This window comes from Schistocerca americana, chromosome 4, assembly GCF_021461395.2.
Source record: "Schistocerca americana isolate TAMUIC-IGC-003095 chromosome 4, iqSchAmer2.1, whole genome shotgun sequence".
In the NCBI taxonomy this organism is placed as follows: domain Eukaryota; kingdom Metazoa; phylum Arthropoda; class Insecta; order Orthoptera; family Acrididae; genus Schistocerca; species Schistocerca americana.
In genome coordinates this window covers 820,824,968-820,846,491 of record NC_060122.1, presented here as the reverse complement: position 1 = coordinate 820,846,491, position 21,524 = coordinate 820,824,968, and the positions used below count along the sequence as shown (strand labels likewise).

At 41.7% G+C, this 21,524-nt stretch overlaps 1 protein-coding gene across 1 annotated transcript in view; it reads left to right on the top strand.

The window, feature by feature from the left end:
- Positions 1-21,524, top strand: part of LOC124613830 — a 218,963-nt gene that overhangs the window by 62,879 nt on the left and 134,560 nt on the right. Inside the window, exons 15-19 of the mRNA XM_047142553.1 lie at positions 14,707-14,741; positions 14,825-14,888; positions 17,329-17,555; positions 17,638-17,892; positions 17,982-18,111. Of these exons, the coding sequence (XP_046998509.1) occupies positions 14,707-14,741; positions 14,825-14,888; positions 17,329-17,555; positions 17,638-17,892; positions 17,982-18,111 (711 nt within the window). The remainder of the gene's footprint in view (positions 1-14,706; positions 14,742-14,824; positions 14,889-17,328; positions 17,556-17,637; positions 17,893-17,981; positions 18,112-21,524) is intronic.

The following is a 21,524-nucleotide window of genomic DNA, read 5'->3' as shown; positions in this document are numbered from 1 at the left end:
CAGAGGAAAATGACCTTTTATGTTCTCTCTACATATGAAAGACAGAAGCCACAGTATTATTAGGGTGTCTGCTGACGATGATGTTTTCTACAGTGAAGTATGGTCTCAAGATGATCGTAAGAAAGTACTGAACTAGTTAAACAGTATTTCCCCTTGATGTACTGAATAACAACTCTTTTTAAATGTGGGTAAATTCAAGATAATGCACTCAACGAAGAGAAAGGATCCGACGGTGTCTGGTTACACGATCATCCTGTTCTATCGTTTAAACATCTTGGGATTAAACACCACGAAGGGATACGAAATGAATCAATACAGGAAATCAGTGATAATTAAGACGAACGGAAGTCTTAGATCTGTCAGGAGGCTTCACTCAAGCAAGACAGTAGTCGCACTTCTAGAATACTTTTACAGCGTTTGGAATCCTTAGCTAGTGGGCTAGACATACGAAAATTGGTATTTGGTTTCTCTGTCAGAAATAAAGAAATACGTGTTTCCGCATTTTTGAAAAAATTAACCCTATGGGGGTGAAATAATGCGTGAAAAGATTTTTTTTCTAAAATGTGTCATTATTAAGGAACTACTAAGGTATCTTTAAAGCTAGTTGTATGAACATTGGTAGCTGCCTTCTCGGTTACAAATAAAAATAAAATATGTTTTTGGAAACTCAACTCCTAAGGGGATGAATCAGGGGAAGAGACTTTTTATGAAAATATTTTATTATGAAAGCATTTTTAATATCTAAATCTATTGAAATTTAAATTTGGCTTCTCAGTTACTAATTAAGAATGACGTGTTTCACTGTTTATTGGAAATTGAACTTCTATGGGAGTGAAAGGTAGGATGAAAGTTTTTATGGAAATATTTCGTCGTGCAAGCATTTTTGAAGCAAGATCTATGAAAATTTGTATTTGGCTTCTCCGTTAGAAATAAAACATACCCAAGTCACTGTTTTTGGAAATTCAACCCCTAAAGGGATGACATAGGGGGGTAAAACGATCTTTGAAAATATTTCATTGTAAAAGCATTTTTAAAGGTGAATCTTTGAAATTCGTGAGGCGCTTCTCGGTTAGAGACGAAAAAAAATACGTGTTTCAGAGTTTCTGGAAATTCAACCCGTAAGGGAGTGCAATAGGGGGCTAAAATTTTTAAGAAAATATTTCGTTACATTAACAAAATTGTAATGTTAAATTTAAGAAAAATGGTATTTCACTTTTCGGTTAGATTTTAAGAAATATTTATTATGGGATGAAAATTGCTATGAAAATATCTCTACAAGAACGGAAAAGGTATGATGGACTTCAGCTACCAGAATCACTTTTTGGTCGGAAGTACATTCGGAAGAGACCATGCTTATATGGTCTTAGTTAAAGTGAAAAGCTTCGAAGGTGTTGCAATTTGTGGACAACATAATAATACTATTAAACAAAAACAAAAAAGTCTCTGCAGGCCGTACACTCTACGGGAGACAAGTAACGGCCGCTAAGCTACTGTAGCACAGAAAGTTGAATTAATAGTAATCTACACATACGAAACAAGGCATGTCCGCGTACGAGAGGCTACTTAAGTCCTCGATTCGAAAGCGTTATCAGATAAAAATTTTAATCTTTGTAGAAATTCGAGGGTTCCAGTTGTTATCATAACTCAGAGTACTACGAGTACTTCCGGGATTTGCCTCATTGCCACAAATGCAGGTCAAAGACGCAGAATAAAACAAAATATTGATTTTAAGAGTATGGGTCACCGCTAAGTGGAAAGAAACGATCTCTAGGACATCAGTCAACATTCAGTTATCAGCATGTAACCGCCGGGTGGCCACAATAAGACTGACCCGCAACATTCCGATGAGGAGTCCCTGGTGAGTGCCGGCGCGTCTTCTGCAATGTCACTCAGTCAGCCGCCGTGTTGCGTACTACATCTCAATGCACGAAAAACTGAGCATCAAGTGTCCCGATACCACTCCACCCTTTCTGTTTTAATTACGTTGACATCACATACTGAAAACATGCCAGTATTGTTTTGGCCAATTTGTAGATTTTAATCTTAAAAATATATTAAAAGAATTTAATTTCTTGTGAAATCTTTATCTCTGTGTTTCTTCTTACAATAATTATAGTGATAAATAGTTGTGCTTAAGAAATCACTAACACCGTTTTGCAAAAGAGCTGGAGCACTACGCTATTGGTAGCATCCTCACTTTCGGACCTTAGTTGCAGCATCAGCCAATTTTACAGTATCTCCAGTTGCTCGCGACTTGAAATGATTTGTTCCATTAATCAAAACGACTGCGTACATTAGACTGTCAGGTCGTTCAGAATACATTAACTTTTAATGGATCCCTTCATTGAACCAGCGACAAATGGCTCCGATTAATCGCTGAAGACGAATTTCTCAAGCAAACGATCCTCTACCATATGCTATTCCGTACGTGTACAAAACACAAAGCGATGCTATTTGTCTTCTGGCGTCAGAGTTTGCAGCAACTCAACTGGTACGCATTTTTCTTCAATCATGTCTACAAGATCTTCCAACCAGATGGTTGTGGGTTGTTCAACTCTGCAAGCTACGTAAGAAAACCATATGCACACATTCAACCGTTTATTCGGTTACTTTCGGCCAACGCGTGGATTTTTCGTTAGGGAGAGAGCCTGCGGTTATAAGCCATGCCTACTACAGTACCTTAGGATTGAGTTCACATTCAGTACATCTTTAGGAAACATCGTCCTAAAGTGAGAGTGTGAAATTCAACAATCTCACTGTTAACTTATCGGTCCTCCCACGAGGATAATAACGGAAACAGTAGCAACAAAACAGAACTTTATGCTTTCTTCGAATAAAAGCGAAGTTCCGCAACGTTACGTCAAAAAACACGACCATGGCATACTAGTCATTCGTGTAAACCTTGTTCTGTGTATTACCGTACTCTGACTATTTGTGATCGTATCATCTGAGGCGGAATTTGGGGATGAGCCCAGATTTTTCTGAAATCGACTGGCCGATGTACCAGCCCACGGTGGCTCATCCGCTGCGCGGATTCGATCTGGCTGTTGGTTCGCCGCGCAGATTTCGATCCGGGTCCGTCTCACGTCCCGGTTTTGCACACCAGTACGCTGTACGATACGCTACACGATGGGGTCTTAGTCAAGGTTACGCCCACCTGAAAATGAAACTCATCACAGGACCACGCACTACGTCTCTCTTGTACGTATAAAGTAACTTCTTCTGAGGAATTTTGCTAGTAATAAGAATGTTTTTAACAATGTTCACATAGGGAGGAGATAGCACAACAGGATCGAAGAACAACTGGATCAGTGACTGGGGGAATACTGCGGAGGCTTCAGATCTCGGTGAAGCCGTGCCGAACAGACAGTTACTCTGAAATTAATGACGGCTTATTACCACAAACGAAAGAAACCTCTATCAATCACATTTACAATATTAAGAAGGCATATGACTCTATCCATAGATCCTCACTGTTAAAAATTTTGAGACGTTTCGAACTCCACCCAAAATTAATTAAACTTATAGAACTTATCTAAACAAATACAAATTTGAAAATTAAGTTCAGAGAGGAACTTTCTGAATCATTCGTAGTAAAAACTGGTTTAAGGCAGGGAGACGGCCTATCACCATTTCTTTTCAATAGCGCCCTTGAATACATAATGAGGGAATGATACAAGGACAATCCGAAGAACATTAGGGTTGGAACACAAAAAGATGACATCAAGTTGAACTGTTGCTGATGACCTCGCTCTTCTCGTCAACAAGAAACCTTACAAATACAATCATCACAGGAAATAGCCCGGAGTATTGTCCTTAGAATATCTTTTGAAAACAGAAGTAATGCTAACGGAGCTGCCACTGGCAAACAAAATTAGATTTGGACAACACGACGGAAGAATCGTCAAAACTTTAAATACTTGGGAGAAATAAAAACACAGAACCGGAATGAGAAACCATCGTGGCAGAGTAGAATAAATAACTGATTAAAACACATCATGTTACCAAGAACACATTTAACAAAAAATGCCTCTCCATAGTCACAAAACTGAAACACTACAAACCAGACACACAGCCGTAAATAACTTATGCTAGCGAATTTATACTGAAAACAACCAACACTGTATCAAATAGACAGATTACTCAAAATAGAAAGTAGGGTAGTCACAACATGCACAAATAAAAAATATCAAAAAGATAGAATTCGGAGAATTGCTTCAAATGAAACAGTTTATGCCGGCCAGAGTGGCCGAGCGGTTCTAAGCGCTTCAGTCTGGAACCGCGCGACCGCTACGGTCGCAGGTTCGAATCCTGCCTCGGGCATGGATGTGTGTGATGTCCTAGTTAGGTTTAAGTAGTTCTAAGTTCTAGGGGACTAATGACCTGATTTTAAGTCCCATAGTGCTCAGAGCCATTTGAACCATTTTGAAACAGTTTATAAAGAAATAGAAACAGTGACACGTACAATGAAAGAGAAACGGATCTCTTTCCTAGGACATCTGACGAGGACAACAGAAAATAGAATTAGCAGGAGAATAATTGAGAATTTATGGAACAGTAAGAGCGGCATTGGATGGATCGCAGAGATAGAGGAGGACATCATGAAATTACAGACTACGATGGAGGATTTGAAAGGCAAGACAGACGCGCTCAAGATACTTCAGGACAAACAAATTTCATTAGCAATAAAAATTAACAAACAGAGAATAGGAAGGGTGATTTCGGATGACAGGAGAAGGGCACGATCTCAAAGAATGAAAAAATATTCGGCCAACAAAAAACAGAAGAACTTAATTCATAATATTGACTGAAGTAGTCCAGTGGCTCATAAATTTAGCCATTTATGGGTGTAATGATCACTTCTAACAAATCAGTGATGATTCCCGAAGGGCTGAAATTAAGCAAAAGTCGGAGATAAGTATTAAAAATTACCTGTAAAAGAGCTACAGCTTATCCCTCTTTTTGTTTAATTTGGCAGCGGCAGGGGTGATAACGGGAGGACGCTAAAGAGATTAGAATTTAACGTCCCTTCAATGACGGCATCTACAGAGATGGAACATAAGCGCAAATCAGGGAAGGATGGAAAGGGAAATCGACCGTGTAATTTCAAAGAAACCATACCGGTATGAGAAATCATGGAAAACGCGAAAACATGAATACAGAAGCCGAAAGGGGCTTTGAATCAGCTCCAGTGTGTTGCCACTGCGCCACCACGCCCAGTGGTAATAATTGTAGGGAGTAGCGAGGCAAGTAAACCTGCGACGGATTTTTTGCTTGTCAAGTTATTAATTAGGGATCCAAACAGCGTGATTCATTTTTAGGGCAGCTATACGGATCTCCAAAAACATTGCCAAAACGCCCTCGCTTCATGAGACCCCGTAGAGAGGTTTGTGATTTAATCCTGGACGTTCTTTCACTGTCTGGTAATCAAGAACTGTATGGCACCATCTCTTCTCCCTTCACTTGGCATATTATAGCGAGTAAAATTTGTTCTGGCTCTGAGAACAGCAGTGGGAATCTTCGTGTTGAGCGCCCCCGCAGGCGTCTGTTGGTGAGCCTGTTAGACTTCATGACAAACGATTTTACCAAGTTTGCATTTTTATTGAGTACTTAATTTAAAGTAGTGAACTATGTTTCATTTAAGAACCCGAGGAGGGCTAGGCATCGTTTACGCTATGTGAGTACTTAATTTAAAGTAGTGAACTATGTTTCATTTAAGAACCCGAGGAGGGCTAGGCATCGTTTACGCTATGTGAGTACTTAATTTAAAGTAGTGAACTATGTTTCATTTAAGAACCCGAGGAGGGCTAGGCATCGTTTACGCTATGTGAGTACTTAATTTAAAGTAGTGAACTATGTTTCATTTAAGAACCCGAGGAGGGCTAGGCATCGTTTACGCTATGTGAGTACTTAATTTAAAGTAGTGAACTATGTTTCATTTAAGAACCCGAGGAGGGCTAGGCATCGTTTACGCTATGTGAGTACTTAATTTAAAGTAGTGAACTATGTTTCATTTAAGAACCCGAGGAGGGCTAGGCATCGTTTACGCTATGTGAGTACTTAATTTAAAGTAGTGAACTATGTTTCATTTAAGAACCCGAGGAGGGCTAGGCATCGTTTACGCTATGTGAGTACTTAATTTAAAGTAGTGAACTATGTTTCATTTAAGAACCCGAGGAGGGCTAGGCATCGTTTACGCTATGTGAGTACTTAATTTAAAGTAGTGAACTATGTTTCATTTAAGAACCCGAGGAGGGCTAGGCATCGTTTACGCTATGTGAGTACTTAATTTAAAGTAGTGAACTATGTTTCATTTAAGAACCCGAGGAGGGCTAGGCATCGTTTACGCTATGTGAGTACTTAATTTAAAGTAGTGAACTATGTTTCATTTAAGAACCCGAGGAGGGCTAGGCATCGTTTACGCTATGTGAGTACTTAATTTAAAGTAGTGAATTATGTTTCATTTAAGAACCCGAGGAGGGCTAGGCATCGTTTACGCTATGTGAGTACTTAATTTAAAGTAGTGAACTATGTTTCATTTAAGAACCCGAGGAGGGCTAGGCATCGTTTACGCTATGTGAGTACTTAATTTAAAGTAGTGAACTATGTTTCATTTAAGAACCCGAGGAGGGCTAGGCATCGTTTACGCTATGTGAGTACTTAATTTAAAGTAGTGAACTATGTTTCATTTAAGAACCCGAGGAGGGCTAGGCATCGTTTACGCTATGTGAGTACTTAATTTAAAGTAGTGAACTATGTTTCATTTAAGAACCCGAGGAGGGCTAGGCATCGTTTACGCTATGTGAGTACTTAATTTAAAGTAGTGAACTATGTTTCATTTAAGAACCCGAGGAGGGCTAGGCATCGTTTACGCTATGTGAGTACTTAATTTAAAGTAGTGAACTATGTTTCATTTAAGAACCCGAGGAGGGCTAGGCATCGTTTACGCTATGAACAGCTCTCGCAGTGCGCATCGAGTTTCTTGCGCACAGCATACGAGTAACACCTATCGTCGTGCCTTCCAGCCAACAGGAAGGAGAAAAAAGACACCAGAAAGCTCAATTACGTACAGCAAGGACAAGCACCTATACGTGCGACACAAAGTTACCAATGTTTACTGCTAAATATTAACAACAGGTGGCGATGACCAAACACAAGAGCCAAAGGAAAACCTCTCGGTCATTTAATTATAATTTGACAAGTCTCATGTGGGGAACTCACAACTTACGAAACAAATGAGTGAACTATCGACGGTGGAGAACAGCCGGTCGTTGTCACAGAATACGACAATATCTTACTAAAAACACTCTAGTCAGTTTGCGCGAAGGTGCCGTGTGGATCACATCTCCGTGGCAGTGTGTAAGAACTGCATGTCGGAAAATTAGATTTTGCAGTGGTAAAAGTAATTAATCATGCCAAAGCCATGGAAAGCATGGAGATTGTCTCACGTCATACATAAGGTTGAATAAACCAAGACATTGGCGTAGTGCTTCTATAAGTGCATAAACCTTAGTTATAAACATTCGTGAAATAATGGTCGTATTAGGATCCATTTTGGCAGCTATTCTTTGCAGGGATGAATTTAGCTACAAAAGTTGGTAAGATACAGCGTGACACAGAATAACGGGAATGTTTGAAATGAGTAGTAGCAGCCATGGACAGGGGACAGAACTGCAGGTTCGTGACAGTTAGCGAGTGAACACTCTGCCATTTCAGTAATCATGGATCAGTGGTACGGACAACGGCGTGCGTTAGCCATAAAAATGTTTTATAAAACAATGATAGTTTGGTAGCGGCGCAGAGGGAGTATCGACGTTTTTATAGTTTAGGACGTCATGATGCCGTTCCGTCGAAACATGCGATAAAATGTTGGATTATATCTTTGAAGAGACTGGGTCTGCCCTCAAGAAGAAACCAACAGGACGACCGAGAAGTGTGCGTTCTCCAGCGAACATTGATGTTGTACGCGAGTCTGTCTCACGGAGCCCACGGCGTTCAATTCGTAAGCGAGCAGCATTGGTTGGAATGTCTTGGGAGGGTGTTCGCAAATTTCTTCAGATTTAAAATTTCATCTGTACAAACTACAGATGGTGCAACAACTGAAGGACAGCGATTACCTGTTACGATTAGGATTCTGTCGAAAATGATAACAAAAAGAAACAATGACGATGAATTTCTAAACAAGTTGTGGTTGTCAGATGAGGCACGTTTTCATCTCACAGGTTATGTGAATAAACAGGACTACAGTTACTGGGCAAACACAAATCCTAAGACGTTCATGAGCGCCCTTTACACGCTAGTAAAGTGACAGTATGGTGTGGTATTTCATCACATGGGATTATCGGACCGTATTATTTCGCAAATGAACAGGGAAACACAATAATTGTCAATGCCGATCGTTACGTGGAGATGTTACGAACTTTCGTTACACCTGCATTGAACAACTTTCCAAACGTTCAAGAAGCCTGGTTTCAACATGACGGAGCGACATCACACACTGCAAGGCAATGAATGCCATACGTGCGAGAATTGTTTGGCAACCGTGTGATCTCACGATTAGGTAACATTCCCTGGCCCCCTAGCTCGCCAGATTTATCCGTCTGTGATTTTTTCGTGTGGGGCTACCTCAAGAGCGAAGTCTACACGATTCGAGCGAGAACTCTGGATGAGTTAAAACAGAGAATTCGGGATGCAACTGACAGTATCTCAGCTGAGATGTTGCAGCGGCCAGTGAGGACACTCAACAGCAAATTTCACGAATGTAGGAGGACTCCATCTAAACGACGTAATTTTGAAAAATGATAAATGCCACCAATGTTTCGTAAATGGCAAAGTTGTAAGGTTTCAATTACTGTGAATGAAATTTCTTTCCTTCATCGCTTCTAGTTTTATTGGATTGTGGAAATGTTCCCGTTTTTTTATGTCACCCTGAATTCCAGCGTCTGCTCACGGGGTGCATGTTGTTGTTGCTGCTGCTGTTGTTGTTGTTGTGGCCTTCAGTCCGCGGACTGGTTTTACGCAGTTCTGCATGCTTATTGATCCTCTACAGCGCTCTTCATTTCTGCCTAACTACTGCAGAATACATCCACTTGAGCCTGCTTACTGTGGTCTCTCTTTATAATTTTTACCTATCACGCTCCCTCCATAACCAAACTGTTGATTCAGTGAATCCTCAGAACGTATCCTATTGCCCGAAGCTTTCTTTCAGACAAGTTTTGTCATAAATTTTTTTTCTGCCCAGTTAGATCCTGTACCTGCTCATTAATTACATAATCTACGCATCTATTGTCCAAATTTCTTCTGTAGAACTACATTTCAGAAGTGTCTATTCTCTTGTCTGAACTGCTAATCGTCCAAATTTCATGTTCGCACATGCCTACACTCCAAATACCTACAGATGGCTTCTTAGTACTTTCGTCTACGCATGTTTTCTACAAGCAGATCCCTGTAATGCCAGAACAAACCTATGGCGGAGTCAGTGCAATCTGTAGATAACTGGAACTAGTGTCCCATCAAGGTATTTGCATTAAGGTTATGCAGAAAAGAATTCTGTCTGGAAGAAAGCTGGAAGAAAGAAGTAAAGGAAAACTAGAAACAACAGAAAGTAGATTAACAACCAACAGCTCAAGAAAGCTGAAAAAAAGAACAGTGGAGGAGTTGAACGAACTTCTTGTTTTTGATAGACTGAAGCAGAGCAGTTTACCTGGATTGGAAGTTGGACACCTGTTACGCTTGTGCAACACCCGTAACAGACTTTTGCGTAATGAACTAAATTTCGGACCTCCCTCAAAAACAGCCGTTGTCGGGCAAAGAGACGGCGTACAGGAAATGGAAGAACTATCTATTTAGGAATCGTAATCTTACAGGGCAGTGTGTACAGTATGAAATAAAAATATCGTAGTGCGATTGAACACAAATTTCTTTTGTCAAAAAGCTGTCAGTATAAATCACAAACTACGATACATCCAGTTTTACTTGGAACTGCTCGACCAGCATACATTCTGAACTATGTGAGCTAACTGCACGATGAAAATAACTGGAAACAAGAGGCGGCAGCACTTCGAATGTAGACCTATAGATGTATGATAAAATCTATGCAAAATATTTTTAAAATGTGAGAGAAGCATACCACTACACAAAATCTCCAGCAACTTCCTGGACTGTAATCGTCACTGCCTCCTTTCTATCCCCAGAATTCAAATTTTTATCCCAACAGACGAAAGAAATTTATTTTTATCAACATATTTTATGTTTTAAAAAAACTCAGGTCATTGCATGGGACAAAACATTTTTCACGTTTCGTCTACAAATGTAGCGCATATTACATATTTATTCTAGTTTGAGATTTCTAGTGTATCTTATTATGCAAATTCTGCTTTTACCTCCAAATGTCGTGACGGATTCTAGCTCCTGAGTGAACGAGGTATTTACAGAAAAATGTAATATGGAAATAAAGAAGAAGAAAACCGAAATCCTTGTGTGTAATAAAGTGGCAACAGCAACAAACCTACGTCTGCGTGAGAAGCATCTTAAGCAATCCCCAGATGGAAAACAGAAAACGGTACTTCACGCAATGAGATGAAAAGCAAAATAGTAAAAACTAAAAGAGCATTCAACAGCGCCAAAAGGCTACCAACATCGTAATATATTAATGTAAATAGCAGGAAACAGTAAGAAACACATTTTCTTGGAGCGTTGTCTTATATGGCTAGCAGACACGGACAATAGGGCAGGCAGAACGGGAAAGACCACGTGCTTTTCGGGCACTGTGTTATAGAAGAATACTGAAGATTTCATGGATAGAGGGGATAACCTGCGAAGATGTTTTCAATTACATAGGAGAAAAGGGAGCGCTGTGGAGGTCTACTAAGGAACCGAGGTACCTATGGACGAGACACCTATACGGACACTGTCCCTTCACTGTGAAATTAATAGATGGAAAAATGCCTGGGACGAATGGAAAAGAAAGTCCAAGACTTCAGAACATCAGGTACATAAAATAAGATCTGAGTTTGACAACGCGGTTGCAACTGAAGGGACTTGCGGATGACGGTGAAAAATGTAGAATGAGAATGTTGCCAACTAATCTACGGATTGAGACCAAAGGAGAAACTGCCGGTCTATAGTTTACAAAAACTAGAGAATCAAGTTGCGAAAATTCAGAATTTCGTTCAGATCAATCAGTATGGGCTGCTATTATCTCTTATTATTTTGCATTGTAGAAGTAACTTAAGAGCCTCTATTAAGACTGAGATTTCTCGCGTCTCCAGCAACTGCCACGTTTCAGAAAATGGTTAACTACATTGCAAAGCGACTTGCTCGCAATGTTTTCCATTCATCCTAGTTCGTAAGTGATACAAAAAGTTTATGGCCATACTCCCATTTTTTACACTTAACTATAATGTTGGTATACACAGGCTATGAACTTTGAAAACTAAGTATGGGTTTAACGTTTCGTGTAGATAAAGGCTCAGCTCAAAAGCAGGTTCCTCACTCAAGTTCCAAGTTTTCTTATACAGGATGTTCCGAAACTTGCTAATTTCTATATCCTCAAAATAATTGCTAATTTTGAGGATTCAGAAATTAACAATGTAACATACTTTGCATACTTTCACTCTCTGATGTCCTACGGAATAATATTTCGCGGTAACTCAAAAACTTAGGCAAAAAATATTCACTGCTCAAAAGAAAGTGGCTAGAATAATGTGTGGGGCTCATAGTCGCACATCTTGTAGGCATCTGTTTAAAAGGTTAGAAATTCTTACAACAGTCTCACAGTACATTCGCTCAGTAATAAAATTTGTTCTCAGCAACACGGACCAGTTTAAAAACAACAGTGACATTCATGATTATAATACCAGAAGAAAGAAAGACTTACGCTGTCCTCTGCTTAACTTATCCTTGGCACAGAAAGGAGTGAAATATGCTGCTGTAAAACTGTTCGGTAAATTACCGGATGACATAAAATGTCTGACAGACAGCAGTAAAAGTTTAAAAAGTAAATTGAAATCGTATCTCCTTGACAACTCCTTCTGTATCACAGATGAATTCTTGAATAGCAATAAATAAATCTATAGGTATAATTTGCCATTTAAGGATATGTGGTAGGCAATAAAAATTTTAAGTTCAAAAAAAAACTTGATTCATGTGTGAATTTGTTATGCACTTGACACGTTCCACAAAATAACGGTTACCGTGAGATTGATCAATGGAACACGTAACTAACTAATTAACTAACTTCAAATTAATACATGAGCTGGAGGATATCAAACACTCATGTTTCGATACTAGAACAACATAGCCACAATAATTATTAAGAAATAAAATCTGTGAAATACTAAGCTCAAGTGATGGAAATTTCTGATGCTGTGGATGGTTTATATACAAGATGGCCTGGCGGGCTAATTACAGCAGTGGCATTCGCAGGAAATGCTCAAATGCGCGACCATTGAACTATATGCACTCAGATCATCGTCTGACCATGATTCATCTACATCTACATTGATACTCCGCAAGCCACCCAACGTTGTGTGGCGGAGGGCACTTTACGTGCCACTGTCATTACCTCCCTTTCCTGTTCCAGTCGCGTATGGTTCGCGGGAAGAACGACTGTCTGAAAGCCTCCGTGCGCGCTCTAATCTCTCTAATTTTACATTCGTGATCTCCTCGGGAAGTATAAGTAGGGGGAAGCAATATATTCGATACCTCATCCAGAAACGCACCCTCTCGAAACCTGGCGAGGAAGCTACACCGCGATGCAGAGCGCCTCTCTTGCAGAGTCTGCCACTTGAGTTTATTAAACATCTCCGTAACGCTATCACGGTTACCAAATAACCCGGTGACGAAACGCGCCGCTCTTCTTTGGATCTTCTCTATCTCCTCCGTCAACCCGACCTGGTACGGATCCCACACTGATGAGCAATACTCAAGTATAGGTCGAACGAGTGTTTTGTAAGCCACCTCCTTTGTTGATGGACTACATTTTCTAAGCACTCTCCCAATGAATCTCAACCTGGTACCCGCCTTACCAACAATTAGTTTTATATGATCATTCCACTTCAAATCGTTCCGTACGCAAACTCCCAGATATTTTACAGAAGTAACTGCTACCAGTGTTTGTTCCGCTATCATATAATCATACAATAAAGGATCCTTCTTTCTATGTATTCGCAATACATTACATTTGCTGTGTCCGTTCGAAGATTCCTGCCATGTCCAAAATGGTACCACAGTGACGGCAAATCTATCGACGAGGTGTTCTTCAGTTTATACGACGGTTTGATGCGGCAGCTGCTTCGTGCGCCCGCAGAGGAACACACCCAGAGACGTTGGGTCAGGTGACCCGGGTGGCGATCCACAGGGCCTCCTCAGCCGATCCTCCTACTCCCGAAGCTGGATGTCAGATGATTCCTCAGAGCAGCACTGAAATGGGCTGGCGCCCCACCGTGCTGGAAGTACGTCCTGAATCGTTGCGTTTCCAAGCAGACCTCGAAACCGGTCATACGTACGCAGAGCAGCTTTGAATATCTACATATTCCCAGTCAGCGACGCTGACACAACAGCTCACGTCAGAGCTACTGACAAAATGTTCCATAACATTACAAGGTGACTTCAGAGGTCATATGTTCCTTGTCGAATTATGCTTGTTTTGATGTCCTCTACCTGCTTTACTAATTTGAACGAATAGTTTCGGAACTCCATCCATACACATAAGATTGCAAACCTTCCAAAACCCATGCTTCTGTACTAGAACACTACAGACGCAATAATCATTAAGAAATAAAATGTGCGAAATACTGAGCTGTAGTGATCTTCACAGATCGCAACAAGAGCCTCAAAAATTGTGTGCTGTGTTGTTAGGCAGCATCAGGTATTAAAAAAAAAAAAAAAAAAAAAAAAAAAAAAAAAAAAAAAGGTTCAAATGGCTCTGAGCACTATGGGACTCAACTGCTGTGGTCTTCAGTCCCCTAGAACTTAGAACTACTTAAACCTAACTAACCTAAGGACATCACACACATCCATGCATCCATGCCCGAGGCAGGATTCGAACCTGCGACCGTAGCAGTCGCGTGGTTCCTGACTGAAGCGCCTACAGCCACTCGGCCACCGCGGCCGGCCATCAGGTACCACTCCCCCTATTAACGTTTAGGATACTGTAGTAGAAAATGGTTTTATGTTGTAAGCTGCACCCTGATCAGATGTATGTGTTACGGAATCTATAGAAGATATTCCACGATTTCTTATATTCACTTAACAAGCGTCCTACCATCAAGAACTATTCGGACCAGAAGGTTAGGCGTAAAATGTTAGACAGATTTGTGTATTCTCGTGTTCTAGTGTAACCGAAACACGCACAATGTTATTTTTCTGACAAAGCACCAACGTATCGTTATAGATACCATCGATGTCCAAGAAATACGACAAGTAAGCTGCCCAACTAATGCTGTTCGCAACTCTCGAAAACCTACTACCAGACGTGCTGCACTCAAACGATACCAGGGAAGCACGAGCAACATGCGGAGTGGTGTGTACCACCGACTCACACGAAGACGACTAAGGCAACTATTCGCGATAAGGTGCCCCCTGAACAACTAGCTATCAGTTCCCACACTCGGCGTCGATAGTGAGGGAAAAAAATTGGATCAGACCGTCGACGATGGCAGTAATTACCTGATAAGTACTTGTATAAAATGCACCACCCTGCAGTCGGCGGCATCGCACTGCAGTCTCCAGTTGGAAAGGTAAGCCGCTCTCCGCTCTGCAGTAGATTAGACTTGGCTTTCGGCCCGCGTTGCTCCTGCTGACTCGCCGCCTTTGTGTGCAGATGCGCTCCTTCCTGCTGTTCGCTGCCGTTGTGGGGCTCGCCTGCGGCGCTGCGGTGCCCAAAGGTACGTGATCGTATACGTAGCGCTCTCCTCTTATACTACCCCCACGTAAGGGCTGATTGTTTCTTGAGAACACACACGACGCTGACAACCAGCGCTATGACATCGCTACTGTACCGTCAGGGGTAATTTAACTTAGAATCAGGTCACCGATTACGCGCAGATCAAAATTCGTGATCTCCAAATTAGCAGGCTCATATTGTTCCAAGAACAGGAACTTTCAAATATATAGCCACATGAAGCTCGATGTTTAAAGGTTTTGCAGGAAGCATGGGTGCTTCAATTACTCACACATTAGGCATTGTCTTAAACTGCCAACAGAGTTCGATTTTGGAAACGTTCCTGTTGAACATACTCCGACATAGGGTCATCCAGTCTTCGAGAAAGAAACAGGAGAAAAGCAAACACTAGAACACTTAATAGTGGTAGCAACCTTACGAAGAAGTTTAAAAAGGTGACACGACTTTCTAAATACTGAAAAAAAACCACTCCGTTTTCAAGCCACGAGTGGCCTACCGGGACCATCCGACCGCCGTGTCATCCTAAAGGAGGATACGGATAGGAGGGGTGTGGGGTCAGCACACCGCTCTCCCGGTCGTTATGACGGTATTCTTGACCGAAGCCGCTACTATTCGGTCGAGTAGCTCCTCAACTGGTATCACGAGGCTGAGTGCACCCCGAAAAATGGCAACAGCGCATGGCTGCCTGGATGTTCACCCATCCAACTGCCGACCACGCCCGACAGCGCATAACTTCGGTGATCTCACGGGAACTGGTATATCTACTGCGGCAAGGCCGTTGCCATAAATAGTGAAACATCGTGTCAATAAAGCATTCCTAGGCGGTATAAGTACTGACTGAGAAAGAGCTTTAATGCTGTTTTTAACCTCACAGAGCAGGGATAAGGTTCACAAACACATCTAAAGTCATCGCAGCTGTAGACCCTGTCCAGGCGGTAGCAGCGTCAGCTGGGGAGGAACGACTGCTAGTCATACGCACGGTGCATGTAATATCAGTGAGCGTGCTGTCCGTGTGTAGAATCGGGAAGACGCGCGATCTATTTGCGCGTGACGGACGGCCCCGAGGCTCGGTAAGAGTATTACGGAAACTGCACGACTTGCCTGGTGTTCGAGGAGTGTTGTGGTGAGTGTCTTCAACACGTGGCGAAACAGAGGTGAAACCACGCCCAGACGTCGTGCGGTTGGGAGGCAACACCTCAATACAGATGGCGGTCGTCGTAGGCTGGGCAGACTGGTAAAACAGGGCAAACGGCGAACTGTGGCGGAACTAGCATCAGACTTAATGCTGGGCAGAGTACAAGCGTGTCGGAACACGCACTGCACCGAACCCTCCGCAGCCGACGACCCATGTGTGTGCCAATGTTAGCACCACGACCTCGTACGTACCACTGAAATGGGCACCTACCATCGACGCTGGACACTGGTGCAGTGGCAGAGCGTTCCATGGTCTGACGAATCCCGATACCTTATTCAGCAGGCGACTGGGAAGGGCGAAGCCGTCGTCTTTCAGGGGAACAGCTCCTTGATACCTGTACTGCGCGACAGAGACAAGCTGGTGGTGGCTCGATTATCCTCTGGGGAACATTCACGTGGGCATTCATGGATTCAATGGAGCTCCTGCAAGACACCGTGGCGGCGAAGAAGTATCGAATACTGGTTGCAGACCACGTGCATCCTTTCGTGGCGATCACGTTTCCCGACACCAGTGGCATTTTTCAGCAATATAATACGCCATGAGAAAAGTCCAGGAGTGTGATGTAGTGGTTCGAGGAACACAGAGTTCCAGTTGATGTGCTCGCCAGATCTGAACCTGATCGAACACATCTGGGATGTGATTGAGTGTGGCGCCAGAGATCATCGATCCCCTATCTGGAACTTACTGGAATTTTAGTTGACTTGTATCTGCAGAAGAGGTGCCAAATCTCTCCAGTGACATACCAAGGTCTCGGTTGTCCAATGCCGCGACGCTCCGCCACTGTTACCCGCGCCAAGTTATGTAGATACCGATAATGTTCTGGCTGATCAGTGTAGTTCTTTCGCATTTCAACGATACACACGCATTCAAGTATTGCATGTCTTAACCCATATGTGAACAACAAATCTGTACAAATAGTCAAAATGAGAACGGTTTTACTTGCCGGTAACTGTTGCTATCTACATCTGGTTACCTCATTTCATCATTCGAACACCTTTTAAATACGTTTCACCAAATGTCTTAAATATTAAGTCTAAAGACAAAATCATTTCATCGTCGTCAACAAATATAGACAATGACCCAAAGGCGAATAATAAAAAACCAACAGGACATAATATGCCTACTTGAATGTAGTTTACTGGTCGCATTACACAAATAGCATTAAAGTAGCTACCGCTGTATTGTACTCCAGAACATGTGTATGAACAATAGTTTTCCAAACTGGCAGGCCTACATCAAGAGAAACACCACCGTTTCTCTGCATCACGATCCAGCCGCAACCTCCAAGATGACCTGAACGACTTCCTGGCCCTCATCCCCGTCGACGAAATCGTCAACATCGTCCTCACCTACGTCGCCAACGACGCTGAGGTGCAGGCCGCCCTCCAGTACCTCATGTCTGACGAGTTCGAGAGCATCGTCGTCTACATTGACCAGCAGCCCGAGCTCTACGATGTAAGCATCGCTCCGCTAGACACGTCGTGCACCTACAAGATGCTACATCACAAAGTTTCTGATTGCTCAAATTTTTCCACAGTTGCTGAACTTCCTCGAGGACTCGGGCCTTGACCCCTACAGCTTCCTCAACATGATCCACGACTTCCTGGGCATTCCTCAGATTACGAAACCCGCCAGCAGAATGAGGAGGAACAGCAGGAGCCTCAAGTCCATGCTCGATGAGATCCTCGCCATCCTCCCAGTCGACGAGCTGAAGGCTCTCTACAACGAGAAGCTGGAGACCAGCGCCGACTTTGCTGAACTCATCAACAGGCTCAGCTCGGACGAGTTCCACGTGAGTCCCAATTACACTGGCACATCCTTGTCAATGTTTGTTAATCACTTCTCGATAATATCAAATCACCTATCTTCTTGTTTTTCCAGCAACTGGTGCTGCGCGTGGGAGAGCTGGAGGCCGTGCAGAACATGATCCAGATGCTCAGGGACGCCGGTATCGACGTGGACGCCATCGCCGACTTCTTCAGGAGGATCTTCGGCTGGGCCTCAAAAGAAAGTAAGTGCTGAATAGTGAACTTTTGTAATGAAAATAACAGTTTAAATACAGGTTTACAATTTATGTTTCAGCGTTCTATGAATATGTGATTTAAGTTACTTGAACCTAGTATTTGTTCTATTATCTATTTGAATGCTATGAACGCCACAAAACTATACTTTATAGTCTAACAATGTCTTCACGTATGTGTTTTCCATACGTAATATCTAAGTTGGTAAGAGCTTCAGAGGAAGCATTATACAAATCTTGACTAGAAAATGGGAAAGACGAATGGTTAGCATTAAGAGATGAAATAGTGAAGGCAGCAAAGCATCAAAGATGTAAAAAGTCAAAGCGTAGTAGGAATCCCTGGATAACTCAAGAGATACTGAAATTAATTGATAAGAAGAAAAAAATTTAAAAATGCAGCAAAGGAATCAGGTGAAAGGGAATACACAGTTTAAAAAATGAGACTGACAGGAAGTATAAAATTGCTAAGCAGGAATAGCTAGAGGACAAACGTAAGGATTTAGAAGCATATTTTACTAATGGAAAGATAGATACCGCCTATAGGAAAATTAAACAGGCCTTTGGGGAAAACAGATGCTGCTGTATGAATATCAAGAACTCTGATTGTACGTAAACCAGTTCTAAGCAAAGAAGGAAAAGCTGCAAGATAGAAGGAAGAGATGAAACCAATATTATAGAAAGGGAAGAGAACGTAGATCAAGATGAGATGGGACATACGATATGCGAGAAGAATTTGACAAAGCTCTGAAAGATCTAAGTCGACACAAGGCCCCAGTAGAAGACGATATTCCGTCAGAACTACATGTAGCCTTGGGAGAGTCAGCTATGACAAAACTCTTCCATCTAGTGTCCAAGATGTATGACGCAGGCGAAACACTCTCAAGACTTCACGAAAAATGTAGTAATTCCGATTCCAAAGACAGCAGTTCCTATAGGTGTGAAAATTACCGAACTATTAGTTTAATAAGTACAACGCGAATTCTTTACAGGAGAATGGAAACACTGGTAGAAGCAGACCTCGGTGTAGATCAGTTTGTATTCCAGAGAAATGTAGGAATACGCGAGCCAATACTGACCCTACGACTTCTCATAGAAGATAGGTTAAAGAAAGGTAAACCTACTGTTATAGCAATTGTGGACTTAGAGAAAGCTTTTGACAGTTCTGACTAGAATACTATGCTTGAAATTCTGAAGGTAGCAGCGGTAAAATACAAGGAACGAAACGCTATTTACAACTTGTACAGAAACCAGACGGCAGTTATAAGAGTCGAGGAGCATGAAAGGGAGGCATTGGTTGAAAAGGAAGTGAGGCAGGGTTCTAGCCTGTCCCCAATGTTATTCAATATCTACATTGAACAAACACTAAAGAAAACGAATGAAAATTTGGAGTAGAAATTAAAGTTCAGGATGAAGAAATAAAAACTTGGAGTTTGCCAATGACATTAAAATTCTGTCAGAGACAGAAAAGAACAAATGAAGAGCAGTTGAACGGAATGGACAGTGTGTTGAAGGGAGGATATAAGATGAATACCAACAAAAGTAAAACAAAGATACTGGATTGTAGTCGAATTAAATCAAGGGATGTTAAGGGAACTAGATTAGGAAATGAGGCACTTGGAGTAGTAAATGGGTTTTGCTATTTGAGCAGTAAAGTAACTGACCGAAGTAAACAGTATATAAAATGTAGACTGGAAATTGCAAATAAATAATTTCTGAAGAAGGGAAATTTTCTATCACCGAATATAAATTGTCAGGATGTTTTTATCAAGGTATTTATCTGGAGTGTAGCCATGTACGGAACTGAAACATGGACGATAAACAGATTAGATAAAAAGAGAATAGAATCTTTCGAAATCTAGTGCTAGAGAAGAATATTGAAGATTGGATGGGTCGATCACGAAACTAATAAGGAGGTACTGAACAGAATTGGGCAGACAAGTAAGTTATGGCAAAACGTGACCAAATGAAGGGATCGGTTGATAGGACACAGTCTTAGACATTAAGTGGTGACCAAGTTAGTAATGTAAGGAAGTGTGTATGTGTGTGGGGAAGGGGGGGGGGACTAAAAATCGTAGAGGGAGACCAAGAAATCAATACAGTAAGCAGAAAGATGTTGGTTGTGGTAGCTATTCGGAGACGAAGAGGCTTGCACAATATAGAGCAACATGTAGAGCTGCATCGAACCAGTCTTCCGACAGAAGACCACAACAACAACAATACCTGTAATCTGTAGAATAATATATGTAATGAATATTTAGGTATGTACGTTCCACACTTATTCTCAACCAGTGGACAGAGTTCAACGAAACCTGGTATGCACATAATTTACTACATGGAAAGAAGCACAAGATGCACTGAGCAAAAGGAAGGCCACGTATCTTGCATAGAGGTGAGAGTGTAAACGGGTTGACATAGAAGCAGATCTCGGAACTTCCTGGAGCAATGTCAACCACAGTGTACATTACTTATTACTTGTATAACAATACTGTGTGGGTGCTATAACCCTAGCCCTCATCTGTAGGGTTGGGTGTGGAGATGAGGAGCTGTGGCATGTACAAATATTCCATAACGACCTATACTGGTATTGCATCCACAGCTTTTGGGGTCGCTAGCCTCAGTGGAGACAGACCTGATGACGTTTCGCCCCTAGGTGTATGTGTGTAGGAAGGGGGACACAGAAATACTGACATGTAATCCCATCCCTTTAACGCCTCAAGCAATTTCTACTAAATGTGGCACACGTAGGCCTATCATTACAACACGCAAAAAGCAACTGCAATAGTAGGACCCCCGTAGCGTCACTAAGGCAGAGGGTGCGATGAAAAGTGGTGAGACAAAAGCATATCTCAGGTAGACCTGGAGTAATTTCAGACAAATTTCGTAAATACATCACTTATGTGTGTAAAAGTACTGTGTAAGTAAGATACCACTTTTGCCTTTAGGGATGTGTAAGGTGTATATGCATACATAAAAACGATATTTAAAAAAGTTCTGAAACGATCTACTGATGTTTACTTCCTGTAAGTAGATGACTTGGATTGTTTGTTAAGTATGAGGTGAAGTTAGTTTCTTATCTCTGCTGTTCAGTATATCAACGACGTCGAGAGGATGAGCACTGGACCGAGTCATATTTTTATCAATGTGTTTAAGGATTTTACATCAAACCACAGGGCTGAACCCCTGAACAAATGTAACATCCACACTGGAGTTGTGTGGCCAAAACCACGAGAGAGTCAGAGATATATGTGTGCGACATACATGACGCACGCATACACGGACAAAGCCGTGGGTAAAATGGTAGTTACTTATAAATCGTACAAAATGTTTGCTTTTCATTACAATATTTCGTTCATTTTACACTTTTACGAACACAAACCCGTTTATATCTTAAATAAAAATTTCGA